We start from the raw sequence: 16,258 nt of genomic DNA on the forward strand, positions 1-16,258 counted from the left end.
ATGTAATTATATATGTGTTTTCCAATGCTCTTAGGCGACCCCTGTGAAAGGGTCGTTCGACCCCCAAAGGGGTCGCGACCCACAGGTTGAGAAGCACTGTTCTATAGCATAAGACACTGTTATGTACTATGAAGGATGTAGAAATGTTCTTTTTCTTGTAACTCAGAGGTCTGGGGGCTGGGGGCTGGGGTGTTAAGGCCAAGTAAGTGCAGAGACACTTGGGGGTGGCTTCCTCCTGGGGAGCCCCGGGTGAACTGTGGAGTACTTGAGCAGATGGAAGTTAGACCTGCTTTTGTTGGGTGCCAGGGAGGAGGGACACCACAGGAATTTTGGTTGATGACCTCCAACTGCATGGAGTATTAACTCCTCAAACCAGAGGAAGCTCCTGAGAGACACAGCCCAAGCCGCAGACTGTTGTCCATCTGGACCCTGTCTTACACTCCACTGTGTCCCCAGGCATGTCTCCCCCACCTCTTCATGATGACAGGTTACCAGTGCTAACTGTAGGCCAGGCTCTAGACTAAGCGCACTTGTTGAATATTCTTATTCACCTCTCAAAACAACCCTGTGGAGTCCATTGTTATGCCCATTTTACACGTGAGGAAGCTGACCCTTAAGTCATGAAGGAATTGGCTCCAAATCACAAAGATAGTGAGTGGTGGGCCAGGGCTGGGGCCCAGGGGCTGGCACCCAGGGCTCTTACCACTACAGCATCATCACACAAGGGAAAACCCTCCCTCCAGAGACTCTGCTGTGTGTGAGTCTGAAGAGCTGCCCTCTCTTTTCCTGCTCAACACTGGGCACCCTACCCGGTCTGCAAAGCCTCTAGAAAATGAAGGTGTTGATACCGCCTCATCACCTGATGGGCTTGTTGAGAGACTGGAACGGAAAAAATGGGCATGTGAACACTTAGCATCATACAAAATCGATCTGTGTATGTGATATGGTATCATTGCTCTTATGGGGAGGGCGATGTGGTGGGGTGGCAGGAGGACTGACCTAGCGACTGGTACCCAGACTTTGAGAATGGCCTATTTCCTTGCCTGTAAAATTGAGGAGAATAAAGAGATGATTGTTAATAGACTCTTTCATTCCTAATATTCAGCAATGATGATGATGATGGTGGTGACCATGGTGATGACAGTGGTGGCGGTGGTAAGGATAGAAATGATGACAGTGATAGCAGGGACAGTGATGATGATGATGATGATGATGATGACAATAGGGAGGATGCTGATGATAGTGATAATGGTGATGTCAGACATCTGAGGTCACCTGACCTCAGGATCATTTCCTGTTAGCACCCTGCTGCCAGCCCTCAGCTCCCAGCCCTGCTGTGTCAAAGTCAGGCAGGGGTGGGCTGGTGATGAGATGGAAAGGAGGTTCTAGGAGGATTAGTCTAAGACATTGGAGGCTGCTAGTCTCATTGCCTGGGACACAGTAACCCAATACTTACTATCAGTTAATGGCTTTAGTGAGACACAATTCACAGTTATACAACCATCAAGCAATCCATTGTGAAACATTTTTGTTGCCTCTAAAAGAAGCCATGCCCCCTGCCGCCTACCCAGTGTCCCAGTGCAGCTGCGATTTCCATGACCTCTGCCTTACACCATCAGCACATTGGGGCTCAGGGAAGAGACTAACTTGCCCTAGGCCACACAATTGGTATGTGACAGCATCAGCATTCCATCCAGGTTTGCTGGAACCCACAGCCCGTGCTCTGACCACACTGGGAGGCACTTCAGGCTCAGAGAACACGTGTAACCAACCCCAGGCCACACAGCTACAGGCATGAAGTGGTCAGGCTGGAACTCAAATGTAGTGTTGGCTCCTAATCCCTTCAGGGTAAGCAAAGCAACATAATCAGAATCCGTGGGACCCCTGGGCCTGGGAGGAAGCCCTAAAACCAGCAGTAGCTCCTTTATTGGTGCCTGGTCCCAGCCTCAGGCCTCAGTCTGGAAGTCAGTGGCTCCTGGGGCCCACCTGCTCCCTTCACCGGTGGCCCTGAGCATCGTGAAGGGAATCCAGCCAGGTTGAGAGGAGTGACCCCAGCTAGAGGAAGGAGCAAAGCTTGCAAGACAGGCCCCTGTCCAGTCTTCCGAAGCACCTGTCCTCCCGGGAGTGGAGCATTTGAGAGCACCTATTACCTCTCCGCTGCCTGGGAGCTGTGGGGGGGTCTGAGAGGAGGGTAACGTGGTCCCAGGAGGGATGGGATGGGAAGCAGACTTGCTTGGAGGAAAGAGCCCTGGGTAGAGTCTGTGATCTTTGGGTCTACGCTCCACCCTGCCCTGAACAACTACAGTCAGAGGACTACGTCCATCCCGGCCCCCGTTTCCCTATCTGTAAATTTGGGGAGAAATGGGGAACTGAATTGGAAAGAATCATGAGTCCCAGGAAGAACATGTGCTATAGTTCCCGGAAAGGGTCTTTATTTTGAGATGCTATGGAGGCCAGTGACTTATCTGGCAATGGGCTGGACTTCCCCTTTCTACTGGGGGCAAGGAGCCTCCCCTTTCACATTCCTTACTGTCTTTATATGAAGGAGAGATCAGGCGAGGATCTAAAAGGCAGCCCACGGGAGAGCAATGGGCCGGGGTAATAAGCACAGAGGAGCCGAGTGTCTGAGTGGTTAGGAGAATTTATTTCTCACAATATCTTCCCTCCACTCGCCTGGAGGTGCCCATGGCAACAGGCATCAGGAGGGCCTCATTCTTCCATCTTCTGTGGGAGAAAAGAATCGTACACAGGATATGAGTCAAACCGAAGGCGAGGCTGAGTGTCGTCTGCAAGTGGGGCGGCTGCAAGGGCTGGAAGCTCAGACAAATATTACGGATGCATGACCAAAGCAAGGCCCTCAAGCCCCGGGGAAGGAGCCCGCCCCCCTGGAAAGCAGGGCCTCTGGCCACAGGGAGGGATGGGAGGGATAAGATGTGTGGCCCCTGGCCCCTTGCTTTTCTCCTGGAGCCTAGAACCATGGGTTCTGGCTAAAGTAGCGGCATCTGTGAGCCAACGACCAGCACCCACAGATACCCTCTGAACCCTCCCTGGGGCTCAGCACGTCTAGGGAAGTCTGCTCTCACCTGGCCCCCGACATCTCGGCTCTTGGCCCTGAGTTTGTTGACCTGGGACTCGGCGATGTCTGCCCGCTCCTCGGCCTCCTCCAGCTCGTGCTGGGCCCTCCGGCATCTGGACAGCTGCGTGTTGGCCTGCTCCTCCTGAGCGGAAGACAGAGGGATGGGAGGGCCGAGGCAGCCCCTTACTCTGGCTCTGAGGCCCCCAATCCCTGCAGGCCTCTAGGGGACTGGGGAACCAGGACAGCTTGGATCCCGGCTTCACTGATGCCAGGGGAGAGAAAGCTGAGCAATCCATGGGTGAGGATGCACCCTGCACCCCTGTGTCCCTGCACCCCTTTTCTATGCCGTCTCTCCCCCTGCAGCTTTTTGAAAGAGACCCAAGTCCAGAGTCCTCCCCTGGCACCTGGAGGTGTCACAGACCAATGGCCCAGGCCCCCATTGCCCTGTTCCTGCTCCCAGCATCATCTGCCTATGGCCAGGCCCTTGTCTGGGTCTATTTCAGCATTAGCCAGGGGTTCCTGACAAAGGTGGCCTTCTGGGCCCCTCCAGGCTGGCCAGTCCCGCTGCCACTGTTCTAAAGCGATGAGTACGCGTCTCCCTGCTATGTAACCAGCACAGATCTGTCCCTTTGATGTCAAGACAGAACCAACCAGCCCCCTGGGCAGGGAAGAGAAAGGACAAGGAGAGAAGCCACATGCTCAGGCGTTTATCGAGGGCAGGGTCTCCCCGGTTTTGTTCCTCTGAACACGGGTCCTGGGGGAAGCTCTGCATATAAGAACCAGGTGCCCAGGCCCATGAAGAGTGAGAAATGCTACATTCTAGAATGCCTCTTCCACTTTTCAGAGCCAATTACATATGACCTACAAAATCTGAGAAATCCTTGAAGTAAAGCATCTTGTTCAATGTTTTTAAACCCAGCATTTCCAATCGATTTCTTTTCTATAAAAGAAACCATGCTCCCCCCGCCCCCTACTCCAGCCCCAACACCCCTCAGACCCAATGTCCCCAGGAGGTACTTTGGGGAAATGCCGGGTTTCAGCCCATTTCATTTCTTCCCTGTTTGATCGAGGGCAGATCAAAAAGGGAAGGACTGGGGTGATGGGCATCAGGGGAGGGCCAGGAAGGAGGAGGTGGGGGGACCTCTGGGAGAGCAGGAGTGGTGGTGCGGAGGATGGGACCAGGGAGGGGAGGGGGATGAAGTGTCTAAGTCAGGTCACGGGCAGGAGGGCTTGGTGGGTGTGGGTGGCTGAGTTGTTTAGGGAGACAGGGTGAAGAGAGGCCAGCAGGTGGGCAAGGACGCTCTGGGGTGGGTGGGAGAGTGTGAGCTGGGCGAGGCCCATTGAAGGGATGGGGGGAGCTGGTCACACGGGGTGAGGCAAGGGCACAGAGGAGGAGGTGAGTGGGAGGTGTCACACGGACCGGGGGAGGGAGGGTACAGGTGTCCTTGCTTTATGGTCTGTGAAAACCTCCCGAGCTCTGTGGACTGTAGGAAACAGGAACACTCCCAGCAGGGCTGGGGGACACTCAGGCCGGCGTGGGCCCCCGGGAGCTCCCCCACTTACGGCCTCCTCGGCCTGCCTCTTGTACGCCTTCACTTTGGCCTGCAGCTTGTCCACCAGGTCCTGGAGCCTCAGGATGTTCTTGCGGTCCTCCTCGGCCTGCGAACAGAACATCCTTCCAGGCCCGGCCACCGCCGCCTCCCGTCCGAGCACTCACCCAGGTTCCAGCCTCTACCTGGTAAGTCATCTCCTTGACTTTTCGCTCGTATTTGTGTGTCCCCTTCAGAGCTTCGGCTCCCCTCTTCTGCTCAGCATCCAGCTCGTTTTCCAGCTCCCTCACCTGGGAAAGAGAACACGGATTCAGGCCGGACCGCCAGGCTCTCTCATGGACCCGGTGCCTGTCCTGCAGGGTGATCTCACTGTCTCCTCCGAGGACTCAGAAGCCACGTGTATTCCCGAGGCCACCACTCCTGCACGCGGCGGGCTCTGTGCGAATGAGAACGAGGCACCTTCTGTGGCCAGGGGCAGCCTCAGGTGCACACAGCTCAGCTGCCGGGTCCGGCTTTGCAAGGAAGCCGCCTCCTCTGGTGCCACGCAGCCTGGCGAGAGCTGTGCCTCAGCCCGACTTGCCCCGCAGGCTCAGGGGGAGACTGCATGGCTGCTCCAGGTGGCCCGGCTCCTGACCGAGAGGCAGCGGGATCCCGGCCAGAACCAAAACCAGGAGCAGTCCAGGGGCTCAAGTCCGGTCCGCTGAGTGAGCCAAAGCAAGGCAGCTCCGCACTGGGGATGAGGTTTTGTGTATTTGGGGTGGAGATGGTCATTCCTGCCCGGGCTACCTCCAGTGTGGGGACCAGATTACACAAAAGGCGTGGAAGTATTTTTTAGAAGATATGACGCTACACGGGTGGTGTTAATTTCATGGCTGCGCCCTCCTTTCCTGAAGTCTTGACGGCAGAGGACAGCCATCGTGAACTCAGGTCACCAACTGTGGCCCCAAGTCCGTGCTCAGAGAGAGCCCAAAGGGGGCGTGGGGTGGCGGCCAGCCATTGGGAATCCCGCTGCCACAGACAGGGGCGGCTCTGGGCTTGCAGACCCCCCAGGTCAGCTTTGTAATCTACCAGTGGAAAAGGCCACCTCTGGCCACCGCTCCAAACAGGATCCCACCCCTTCCCATACCCTGTGGGCCCTGGGAGCTGTCTTCCTTCAGGTTCTACTAAACTTTCTTTCCCCAGGGGGAGGAGGGGAGGAGGGGAGCTCTCCAGGCCTCTGTAAGGTTTATGAAACCAAGGTAACTGGGCAGCTGGCAATGGGAGGGTTTTGAAGGTTCCTCATCCTGCGGGGGTGAGGGAGGGTGGAGGGTGGAGGCTGGCTGAGGGACCCCTGCCAACCCAGGAATCACAGAATCAGAGGGTGGCAAGGGATCGAGTTCCTCCCTCGAGGGAGGAGCCACGAGAAGGGCAGGCCTGAGCTCGTGTTAATAGAATAGGACTGGAAATAATGAAAAACAACATGGAAAGATATTTTTTGGAAGCCCCAGCTTCCCCGTGTTGACTTTCGCTACTCACGCTGTGTCGTTTCCAACCAAAAAACCCTTTCACATTTCAAGTGTGCCCGTGCTGGGACCACCTCCGGGGGAGGCTGGCCGGGAGAATGACTGTATTTGGGTCTCTCCTGCTGGGATAAGTGGTCTCCTCTCTGTCGCCTCCTCCTCCTCTTCCCCTCCCACTCTCTCATTTCCTTTCTCCTGGGGACAAGAGGCATCTGACAACCTCCTCCTCACAGCCCTTCTTCAAAATATTAACTGGTAGTGGAGCCCATTTTAAAAACACATTAAATAAACCATCACAGGCCTAAAGGGAAGCAAGCAACAAAGGGGCCGATCAGCAAAGAAACTAAACAACCACAAAGTACACTCCCAGAGGGCAGAGTGCAGGGCTGCCCTGTGTGGGGCACTGATGCAGGAGGCGCCAACCGCCCTCCCCAGGATGCCCCAGATGCCTTTGGAGATGGGGGAGTCAGGGGAGGGAGTGATCCAGGAGTGGGAGACCAAGGGAGACTCCAGATTTTACACAGGATGGGCCACTATATATCAAAGTGGAGGTTGGTCCAAAATTTAAATCCCACTAAAACGTGTACTTTTAAAATTGTAAACTGTATCTCTCCCCATTTGTGTGGGTCTGAAACTCTATAAAACCAGAATGTGAACACTTACAAATGTCATCGCCCTGCAGTTATTGAGGCAGAAGCATTCCGCAGTGGATTTGCGTGAGTTGGGGTGGAGGGATCGGCGGAAAGGAAACGGGTGGGATGTTTGGCTCCCAGGGAGTTTTGCAAGAGGTCCTCAAGCTAAGTCTGCAGTCTGCTCAGTCAGCGGCCACCTTCCCACCACCCGCGTTTCCAGACGGTGGTTCTGCCCGGGAACTGGGCATCACTTTGGGGGGAGTCCCCTCGGGCCAGCTACCCGGTTCTCCAGCTTCTGGATCTGCTTCTTCCCGCCCTTCAGGGCCAGCTGCTCAGCCTCATCCAGACGGTGCTGCAGGTCCTTCACCGTCTGCTCCAGGTTCTTCTTCATCCGCTCCAGGTGGGCGCTGGTGTCCTGCTCCTTCTTCAGCTCCTCGGCCATCATGGCCGCCTGGGTAAGTTCACAGAAAACATCCGTGGGCCATCCGCCCATCCCATCCCTGCCCGGAGCACTGCAAGATGCTCAGGTTGGTGCTGTGTGTGCTGATGCGTGCCTCCCTCCCTCAGCCGCCACGGAGTGTGCATAGCACTCCCTCCCCCACTTTGCTAGGCCATCTCTTCAGGGAGCCACCCCTGACGGACTTAGGTCTTAAGGAGATGGAACCTGCGTGTCACGCCCGGGCTTAGAAGCCCCTTCCCTCTCTCCCAAGGGCGTCTCTGAAGAGAAAGAACGGCGCTCACATCTGTGATGGCTTTCTTGGCCTTCTCCTCTGCGTTTCTGGATTCCTGGATAGAGTTCTCCACCTCTGCCTGGCACTGGGCTATGTCAGCTTCCAGTTTCTTCTTGATGTTTATCAGGCTTGTGTTCTACAAGGAAAAGCAGATACCAGAAGGATAGGTTATGTTTGGACACGTCAAACAGTTGGGAGGGAGAGGGCTCGGTGGGAAAGGACGTAAACCATGGTCAGGTTCCGTTCCTCATTGTCACATGGGCTTTGCTAGACACTGTTTTGGTCTTGACCAAACAGAAAGTTCCAGGACAGACCCAAGAATTGCACGTGAAATAATTGAATAAATGATAAAAGTGGACTTTCAAATATTTGGGGAAGAAGAGATTATTCAAAAAGGTGTTGGAAGAAGGAAATGATTTGTTGACATAGTGACATAAAATGAAAAATAGCCCTAATGATCAAAATATACCATAAGTGGAATTGCAAAAGTGAGGACCAACTGGAATACACTTGCAATGATTATTACTGAAAAATATTCCCTGTCTTAACATGAAACAAATCGATAAGCAAAAAGGGCAAGAAGTACAAATAGGTAAGACACAACAGAAGAAATCCAAGTGGCAAAAAATATGATGAAATGTTCTGCCTCAGTAATCAAAGAAATAAGAATTTTTTAAAAAGAAATATTTTCAACACTACAATTGGTCAGGTTTAAAAAATAATAGCTACGGTCTTTGAGAATTTATAGGAAGGAGCTCCCAATGGGTAATAAAAATTGAGACGACTTAATTAAAGATCAGTTTACAGTATATTACAAATGTCTTTACTGTTTGGACTGTGAAGTTTTACTTCTAGGAATTTATTTACTTCTAGGAATATTAGGGAAATAATAATAATAATGGATATATGTGAAAACTTAGTTATAAAGAAGTTCATCATAGCAGTCTTTCTAATAGTAAGTTTTTTTTGGGGGGGGGGAATGATATAAAACATCTAATCATAGAGAATTAGTTAGATAAAAATGCCATAATACACGACTAAAATGGACTACCTTTCTGCCATTAAAAACAGTCATAGAAAACTCTCTAAAGATGTAGACACATGTTCATGACACATTGCTAAATGAAAATAAGTTGCAAAAAGTTTGATCACATTTTTACAAAAAAATATAATATTTATGGACATAAACAGAGCTTAGCATGAAAAGTCTTAAAATGTTAACATTATGGTTAGCACGTTTCTTCTGTTCCTTTGCTTGTATTCTCTATTTGTTTATAAAAAGGAATTTTTAAAAACTTTTCATAAAAATGACAAAAATAATTATTTTGAACGACAATCCTAACTTTCTAAGATTATGGCTTCTACCGTGAGGCCTTTTCCAGCCCCTTCATGCAGTCATTCACCCTTCCTTGCTCTGACTTCCCACAACACACATGACCTTCTATGTTCGGAGGAGGAAAGGGCCCCGTGGAGGGAGCCTGGCTGCACCTGGGAGTGCAGCAGCTGCACCCGGTCGCTGGCGTCCAGCAGCTCCTGCTCGGACAGCCTGCGGGTCCGCTCGGTCTGCTCCAGGGCCACCTTCATCTCCTCCAGCTCCTCCAGCAGCAGGCCGCTCCTGCGCTCCGTGATGGCCAGCTGCTCCTTGAGGTCCTCGTTGCTCCTCAGGGCGTCGTCCAGCTGCAGCTGGGAGTCCTGCAGGGGGAAGCAGGGGTGAGGCCGGAGCCCACAGGCCGAGGGCCCAGCCACCCCCACCCCAAAGGCCCCACGGTCACCTTGAGCTGGCCCTGGACTGTGCGCAGGTGCTTCTGGGTCTCCGCCAGCTGGCGGTTGGAGTGGCCCAGCTGGATCTCCATCTCATTGAGGTCTCCCTCCATCTTCTTCTTCAGCCGTAGGGCGTCGTTCCGGCTCTGGATCTCCGCATCCAGCATGGTCTGCATGGCCTCTGCTGCCCGCTGGCTGTTTCTCTTTAGCTGCTCGATTTCTTCATCCTTCTCCGTGACTTTGCGGTCAAGCTCGGATCTTACCTGGCTCAGCTCTAGCTGGACACGCAAAATCTTGCTCTCTTCATGTTCCAAGGAGCCCTGATAAAAACACAGGAGCGATTGGAAGTGCTGTGGGCACTTGAATGGGTATTTTCCACTGTTATTATCAAATTAGAGGCCCAGTGCACTAAAGTCATGCACGGGTAGGGTCCCCAGGCCTGGCCAGCAATCAGGGCCTTCCGGCTGCCAGCCAGGGCCTTCCTTTGTTCTGCACCGCCCCCTGGTGGTCAGTGCATGTCATAGCTAGCAGTCGAACTCAGGTAGGTTGTACTCCAAAGGGGACAATTGGCATATTAGCCCTTTATTATATAGGATGGGTATGATAATAACACCCATTTTACAGATGAGTAGAACAACACTCAAGAAGCTCAAATGACTTGCTCCTGAATGTCCCTTCTAGTAATGAAACTGGAACTAACACTTCGTTATTAACAACCAGGTCTTGAGGGGGACAGCGCATCCCTTTGAATTAGTGAACATTTTATTGAGTGTGTCTGTTTAATAAGGCTATAAGTCGGGAGCCAACCTATCTCTAAAATGTCAGGGCAATTGTTCTCCCTTTATCCTGTGAAACTTTACAAATTTACGCAAATTTCCCTAGAAACTTCCCGAGCGTCACCCTGCACTGGCCGCAGCTGAGTATGAGCTCAGCCCGCGGCACTGTGGTCAGTGCCGGACTCCCAGTAGCCAGAGGTGATCGTGTGCAACAGTTAAAAATGAGGGCTTCAGAGCCGGCTCTCAGATGTTTGGTGAAGGATTTCTTGCTTCCCAAGAGGAAACATTGAGGATGTAACAAACAAATGTATTTATCTTCAAAAGGGGAGACAGGAGGACCCCAGAGGACGCAGCAGAGCGCAGCTGTCTCCCGGGGCCTCCCTGCAGGAGGGGCCCCCAGGGGTGCGCTGGCCCCTCCTTCAGCGCCCGCCCTCCTGAGCTCCCATGTGCTGCGTCCCAGAACTTGCCTCCACCTCCTCGAGGGCAGCCTGGAGGTCCGACTTTTCCTGCTCCACTTGCTTCTTGGTCTTCTCCACCTCCTGAAGGTGCTTGCCATTTTCTGCCATCTGCTCGGTTAGGTCGGAAATCTCCTCTGCAAAGGACAGGCCTGATTGAGGCTGCGAAACAGGCTCCGAGGGACAGCGCAGGCCTTGGCCAGGCAGCTTAGGGCCGGCGATTCACTCAGGACATTTAGGTGGGAGAGAGCAGGCGGAGCCCTCGGGGTGAGGTGTGAGCAGAGGGGGTGGGTTGCCGCACCTGAGCTGTGCAGAGAGCGAGTGAAACAGCACTGTGTGGCCCCAAACTCCCCAAAGCTCTGCAGCGGCCCAGAGGACCGAGGGGAGAAGTGTGGGGGACATGCACAGGACCACACTGAGACGGAATCCGGGAAATGTTCTCCTACAGGGACCTTAGCACCCCACTGTGCCCCCTGGTTTTGAGGATGCGACTTTCTGCCACTGTGCCTTTCACAGGAGGCCTCGGGCCTCATGGCAAACTGAGCAGATGTGCGGATTGGGTGGGCAGTGGGAGGGAGGAGGCGTCCGGGGGTGGCTGTGACACATGGGGGAGGGGTGGCTGGACGAGAAGGGGACTATTACGCACCTGTGGTGGGCAGAGAGCTCACCTTGCAGATTTTAAAATTTTATTTTATTTATTTATTTTAGAGAAAAAGAGAAACATCGATTGGCTGCCTCCCACATGCACCCCAACTGGGGGTGGAACCCACAACCGAGGTATGTGCCTGGACCGGGAATCGAACCTGCCACCTTGTGGTGTACCGGATGACGCTACAACCAGCTGAGCCGCACCGGCCAGGGCTCACCTTGCAGATTTTTATTCTCCCGCCTCAGCGTCTCCAGCTGATCCACCACCTCCTCGTAGGCGTTCCGCATCTTGAAGATTTCGGTGCTCAGCGACCGGGACTCTTTCTGAGCTGCTTCCAACTCAGCTTGGCCCTCATCCAGCTTCTGCTTCCACTCTGCCAGGACCTGGGGGTGACGCAGGGCATGTGAGGAGCAGGAAGGGCAGGGGACCGTCAGCAACACCGCAGTTCACCCCTCCATCCTTAGGACTAGGGAGACAGGGCCCCCTTCTAGAGCAGAGACTCCACGCTCCGATACCCCCACCGCGATCGACTGTGTTCTTGAAGATGTTTTCATCTCAAAGGAAACAGAATTAGCTTTAACTAAGAAGAGAATTCCCTTTCGAGGGACCGTCACCCAAGTGAAGAGACACCGCCAATCCCCAAGCTCCCCGGACGGGGCCTCCATGCTCGGCAGGCTGTGTGAGCATCTCACACGTGGGCATGAGGGCCGTCGCTCTCATCGCCGCCACCACCGTGGGAGGAAGGACCTTGTCGAAGTTCCTCTGCTTCTTGTCCAGGGTGGCGCAGGCGGCGTTGGCCCGCTCCAGGCCCAGCATCAGGTCGTCCACTTCGCCCTGGAGCCGCTGCTTGGTTTTCTCCAGGGACGCGCACTTGGCACTCACGGCCTCCGTGTTTTCCTCCGCTTCCTGGAGCCTCTGGGCCAGCTTTTTCCTAAGAGAACCAGATGTTTCTCCCTTGGCAAAGGTGCACTATTTCAGAAGGGCTACATCGGAAGAGAAACAAACAGTCTACAGGGACTGGAACTTGACAAGAGCATGACCTAGAGTTTGATGAATAGAGAGGATTTAAGTAACATCGGAAGGATCCCAAAGAGCTTGGTGGCCACCAAGGTCACCGAAAGGGCCCCCGGGAAGCCAGGTGGAATGGACGGTCCCCACAGGAGGGACAGGAGCACCTATGTGAATGCTCAGAAAACCCAAGGCCTGGGAGGAGGGGTGCTCCAGGAAGGGTCGGTCCTCTGTTCCGTCGCCTGTGCCTTGGGGTCACCTCTCCTATGTAACCTGGGGCCGTACTTGGCCTCCTCCAGCTCCTCCGTGCGCTGGATGGCGTCCGTCTCATACTTGGTCCTCCACTGGGCAACCTCGCTGTTGGCCTTGGACAGCGCCCTCTGCAGCTCAGCCTTGGCTTCCTGCTCCTCCTCATACTGTTCCCGCAGCAGGTCACAGTCGTGGCGGGAGGACTGCAGGGCGTGGGCCAGGGCGTTCTTGGCCTGGGGAATCGCAGGGGTGACAAATGGCAACAAATACCTGGCCATTTCCCCAGGTGAGGTATTTTCACGTAAACCAGCATTTCCCCAAGTCGAATCGTTTCCTTACTGCCTTCCCAAACTTGGCGGTAACAGCGCATCGCCTATTTTATGTACTTAATTTTTAGAAAGCTGACTCCTTTGTTATATCTAATTATATTTGATTTTAAAGTAAACTGTCGCACTACAGCAGATGGAACACCGTTAATATGTGCCGCGATGAGAAGGCGTCCCTAAGAATCAACCAATGGCGGTAGAGCAGCGTCATCGCCTTCTCCGTGGGTAGGTACTTGGCCGCTGCGGCTCTGTGCCCGGGGCCTGCCCCCTAGGTGCTGGTCAGTAAATCAGCAAGTGCTAGAGAGATGGTCCCCAAGCGGAGACCGAGTCCTCATGTGATCAGAAGAATTGAAACAAAAGTCGATACAATGCGGTGGAGCCCTGCGACCATGAACACCCAAAGGCATCTTTGGTGCCACCGTGGGCTGCTGCCCCACCTCTGTGCACCTGATCTGTGCCATTTCCACGCTCCGCCTCCTCCTCCTGAGAGGAGGACATGCCCAGAGGCCTTCACATGCATCCCTGTCTGGGCAGGACCACAAATGGTTTAGCGCTCACTATCCCAGTCACTAACACTTTGTGGTACCACCAAATGCAGCAATGTATACATCTGCATCCCTTTAAAGACAAATAAACAACAAGACTTTGCTGAGGAGAACTTAGCGACTACGGTATCCTGGCCAGAGGACAGCGCGCTCCGTTAGCGGACCTTCTTGTGACTCCATCAGGCTCCGGTTCTCACGCTCCCCGGCCCTTTCCATACAACAGAAAGACGGAGACAAATGTAGCACTGACTCCTTTTCAGATAGAGCGTGAGAGATTGCCAAAAGATGGCTCCATAAGTCATCGCCGGTGCACGCGGCCCTCAGAATTAGAATTACACACGTTTGTGGACTCCTGGATTCTCACTCTAAGGAGCAGCTTCACGAAGCACCTGCTGTGTGCTCTGTCCTACTGTGCACTGTACCTGCTGTTTACAACTACAGTGGGGAATTATTCCTGCCCTCTATGAGTTGACAGATCAGTGGGAGACCTGCAATATGAACACAAATGGCTAGGTATTGGCATCAAGAACACGATGATGATGTTCTTGTTTATGCAGATGTCCCAGGGGAGCCTCTACAATCATGTCGTCTGTTTTGGACGAGGGCAGCTTAAAATTGGGTATTTCAGCAGGGGCCTGGACAAAGTGCGATGAAGAAAGAAGAGGCCATCTCGAGGGGCCGGATGAATTGCTGGGCAGCGTGAAAGAATACACAAAGGCAGGGATGGTCAAGCCAGGGCAGCGTGTGTGGGGAGGGCTGGAAGGGGACGCCCCTAGCTGGAGAGGGAAGTGCATCAGAACCCCCTGGGGGGACAGAGGACCCCAGAGGATGGAGCACCTGGAAGAGTTTTCTAGGGCTGAGGAAGGAGATCCGATGCCAAGGTCCCCTCACCTCGCAGACCCGGCTCCTGTCACACTGCAGGCAGAGGACAGGCCCGCGGCACCGGCCTCCCACCAGCTCCCAGGCCTCCCGGCTCTCAGGTGCTATCCGGCGCTGCCATCCCAGGAACGGTGGTCCTTACCTTGGTTTCTTCGTCCAGTTGCCTCTTCAGCTCCTCCAGCTGCTGGGTGAGGGCCTGCTTGCCTTTGGTGAGCTGTGAAACCAGCACCTCCTTTTCTTCTACTTGGTGGCTCAGCTCCCCTAACGCACGGACATGGCCCCGGTCAGCCTTGCGCCTGCCTCCCCCGTGGCCCGCGGCACCGCAGCCACCCGCCCCACCCGCCCGGGCTCACCGTTTTGGGTCTGCAGTCTCGCCTTCTGCATGTTCAGATCGTGGATTAACTGTGTCTGCTGGTCATCCTTGGCTTTGATTTCATTAAACTGGTCTTCCACAGTCCGGCACAGTCTCTCCATGTTACTCTTAAAAACAAGCCAACGTGAGTGGGAAATGGGTTCCTGGTGTCCAGAGTGGCCCGGGCTGTCTGGTAGATTAGCTTCTTGTTAGGTTAAATGAAAACACAGAGAGCGCACAGAGGGAAGTTTTAAAAAGTCATTTCATCTGTGCTGTGTTTTTATTTGTGGTTGCTGCTTAATCACCAGTAGCTGGGAGCAGCCTGCCCTGGCAGACAAGTATTTAGTGATTTGTGAACAGACCTTTGAGAAAACGCCACTCAAAGGAGCCCCGGGCTCTCCTTACAACATAAGCAGTTCTATCCCCATGTCAATAACATGACCTCCTGATGTGTCTGTTTGCAGCAGTATAATCAGGTGGGAGTGCTGAGCATCTCATTAATTACACAAAAAGTTTCCTGCGGTGGTGGCGGCGGCGAGCCAGAGCCCCTCCCGCAGCCGCTGGCTGTCCTGTCTTTTTGTGAAGTTTGTTTAAAAACCTTGTATATGCTGTAGACCTCTTCCCTCCCCTCCCACCTCATAAACATAAAATAAATATATTGAGCATGTATTTGTCCTTAGGCTGCAAAGTGTGAGATGACAGCAGGAGAGGCAGGGACGTTAGATTCCCAGCCTGTGTGGCTCAGTGGTTAGCATGACCTATGAATCAGACTTATGCCTGTGAAATCATGTCAGGGCACATGCCCTGGTTGCCAGCTCCAATACCCCAGTAGGGGGCGTGCAGGAGGCAGCCGATCGATGATTCTCTCTCATCATTGATGTTTCTATCTCCCTCTTTTCCCCTCTCCTTCCTCTCTGAAATCAATAAAAATATATTTTAAAAATAAGGCACTATAAAGTACTTCTTCCACTGAATATTAAAAATGAGAACTGGGAGCATGGCGCTATGATAGGGAGGCAGTAGGGTGGGTCTGGTTATAGGCACAGCACGTGGGTGATGCTGGAGTTTCCTGTAACTCACCCATCCTGCAACCTGGCTTGGCTTGGCTTGGCTTGCTGGGGGCGGGAGAGGGGGGGCAGGGCGGGAGGGGGAAATAGAAAGAGAATACATACAGACACACTTCTCAAAGGAAGGGGGGAAAAACGACACTGGTGGGGAAAATGGCTAAGTTACAAGGAGAGAGGGAGAGAGAAAGGAGTTGCAATGAGGAAGAAATAAAAGGGTTGGACGAGCAGTGTGAACCCAGAAGCTCAATAAAGGCAGCAAGACCACCCTAATTCTCTGATCCTCTCTCCATTCCTTCCCTCCACAGACACCCCGACCTCTGAGCAGCCCTCTGCAGGAGGTCCACAGCCCCAGTCTGGGGCCACCCCTTCTTCTAGCCCAGCCGAGCAGCCCCAAGGACAACTCTGAGCTCATTATTTTTAAATCCTCACCCGAGGACATGCTTTCATTGATTTTAGAGAGAAAGGAAGGGAGAGGGAGAGAAATAGAAACACCAATCAGTGGCTTCCTGCTGGAGCCTGACTAGGGATGGAACCCACAATCTGCATATGTGCCCTGATTGGGAATCGAACCCGAGACCCATCAGTGCACCAACTGAGCCTCACCGGCCAGGCACCTCTTGAATCTAGGAGCTCACGGCTCCTCTCCGGGGACCTCTTTGCTTTGGCCACACACAGAGGCCAGTTTTCCATGAAGCTGGGCGAC

General features: G+C 53.5%; 1 protein-coding gene across 1 annotated transcript in view; it reads right to left on the reverse strand.

Moving 5' to 3' along the window:
- Positions 1-1,094: 1,094 nt before the first annotated feature.
- MYH13 (myosin heavy chain 13) overlaps positions 1,095-16,258 on the reverse strand; it is a 50,608-nt gene continuing 35,444 nt past the window's right edge. Inside the window, 16 exon segments of the mRNA XM_023763352.1 lie at positions 1,095-1,233; positions 2,674-2,724; positions 3,034-3,218; positions 4,640-4,735; positions 4,812-4,916; positions 7,038-7,208; positions 7,499-7,624; positions 8,977-9,180; positions 9,261-9,569; positions 10,493-10,617; positions 11,347-11,512; positions 11,877-12,060; positions 12,423-12,619; positions 14,279-14,397; positions 14,490-14,693; positions 15,047-15,082. Of these exon segments, the coding sequence (XP_023619120.1) occupies positions 1,095-1,233; positions 2,674-2,724; positions 3,034-3,218; positions 4,640-4,735; positions 4,812-4,916; positions 7,038-7,208; positions 7,499-7,624; positions 8,977-9,180; positions 9,261-9,569; positions 10,493-10,617; positions 11,347-11,512; positions 11,877-12,060; positions 12,423-12,619; positions 14,279-14,397; positions 14,490-14,693; positions 15,047-15,082 (2,417 nt within the window).

This window comes from Myotis lucifugus, unplaced genomic scaffold (genome assembly GCF_000147115.1).
Source record: "Myotis lucifugus unplaced genomic scaffold, Myoluc2.0 scaffold_282, whole genome shotgun sequence".
Lineage (NCBI taxonomy): Eukaryota > Metazoa > Chordata > Mammalia > Chiroptera > Vespertilionidae > Myotis > Myotis lucifugus.